The sequence below is a fragment of the Etheostoma spectabile genome, chromosome 24 (genome assembly GCF_008692095.1).
Source record: "Etheostoma spectabile isolate EspeVRDwgs_2016 chromosome 24, UIUC_Espe_1.0, whole genome shotgun sequence".
Classification (NCBI taxonomy): Eukaryota; Metazoa; Chordata; class Actinopteri; order Perciformes; family Percidae; genus Etheostoma; species Etheostoma spectabile.
The window spans coordinates 9,327,579-9,328,146 of NC_045756.1; the positions used below are offsets into that span (position 1 = coordinate 9,327,579).

At 41.9% G+C, this 568-nt stretch overlaps 1 protein-coding gene across 1 annotated transcript in view; it reads right to left on the reverse strand.

Moving 5' to 3' along the window:
- Positions 1-568, reverse strand: part of aox6 (aldehyde oxidase 6) — a gene marked incomplete in the record, with an annotated part of 18,571 nt that overhangs the window by 8,979 nt on the left and 9,024 nt on the right. The window contains 1 exon segment of the mRNA XM_032506482.1: positions 249-332. Within this exon segment, the coding sequence (XP_032362373.1) occupies positions 249-332 (84 nt within the window).

The following is a 568-nucleotide window of genomic DNA, read 5'->3' on the forward strand; positions in this document are numbered from 1 at the left end:
CCCATAATGTTGTCACACACTTAGAATAATAACCTGGGTCTGTCAGCAGCAACAACACAACTTTTAGGGGATGAAAAATTAAAGGTGTGCAATTGCCCAATAACTTACATTGCAGCTTGTGTCTTGTTAAATACTGGACCAATGTCAACGATTGTTGTTTCCATCAGTCACTTAGACACAAAAACAGGAAAATAGGGTCCCAGTGGAAAACCAAACAAAGTGGGTGTATATGCAGGCTATCTTCTGACCTGGAACTCCTGCAGGCCGGGTTGGATCTCCCTGGGTAACGGTTGGATCTGCATCGTCTCAGGACGCTCCTCTGTAATCACATTCTGCACACACAAACTTGTTGTAAGCCTCGGGAACAAATATCTTGTTAAAACAGCGGTGTCTTCACCATATACTATACTGTAAAATACCCACGATGCACAGATCATCTGAGTATACGTACAATGTACCCTACATTTAGCACCCATGTACCACAATGCAATGCCGTTGTGTAGAAAAAAGCATCAAAAGTGTTGAAAAATTCAGCTTAGTGTTCGAAATCTGGTGTGTATAGATGTGT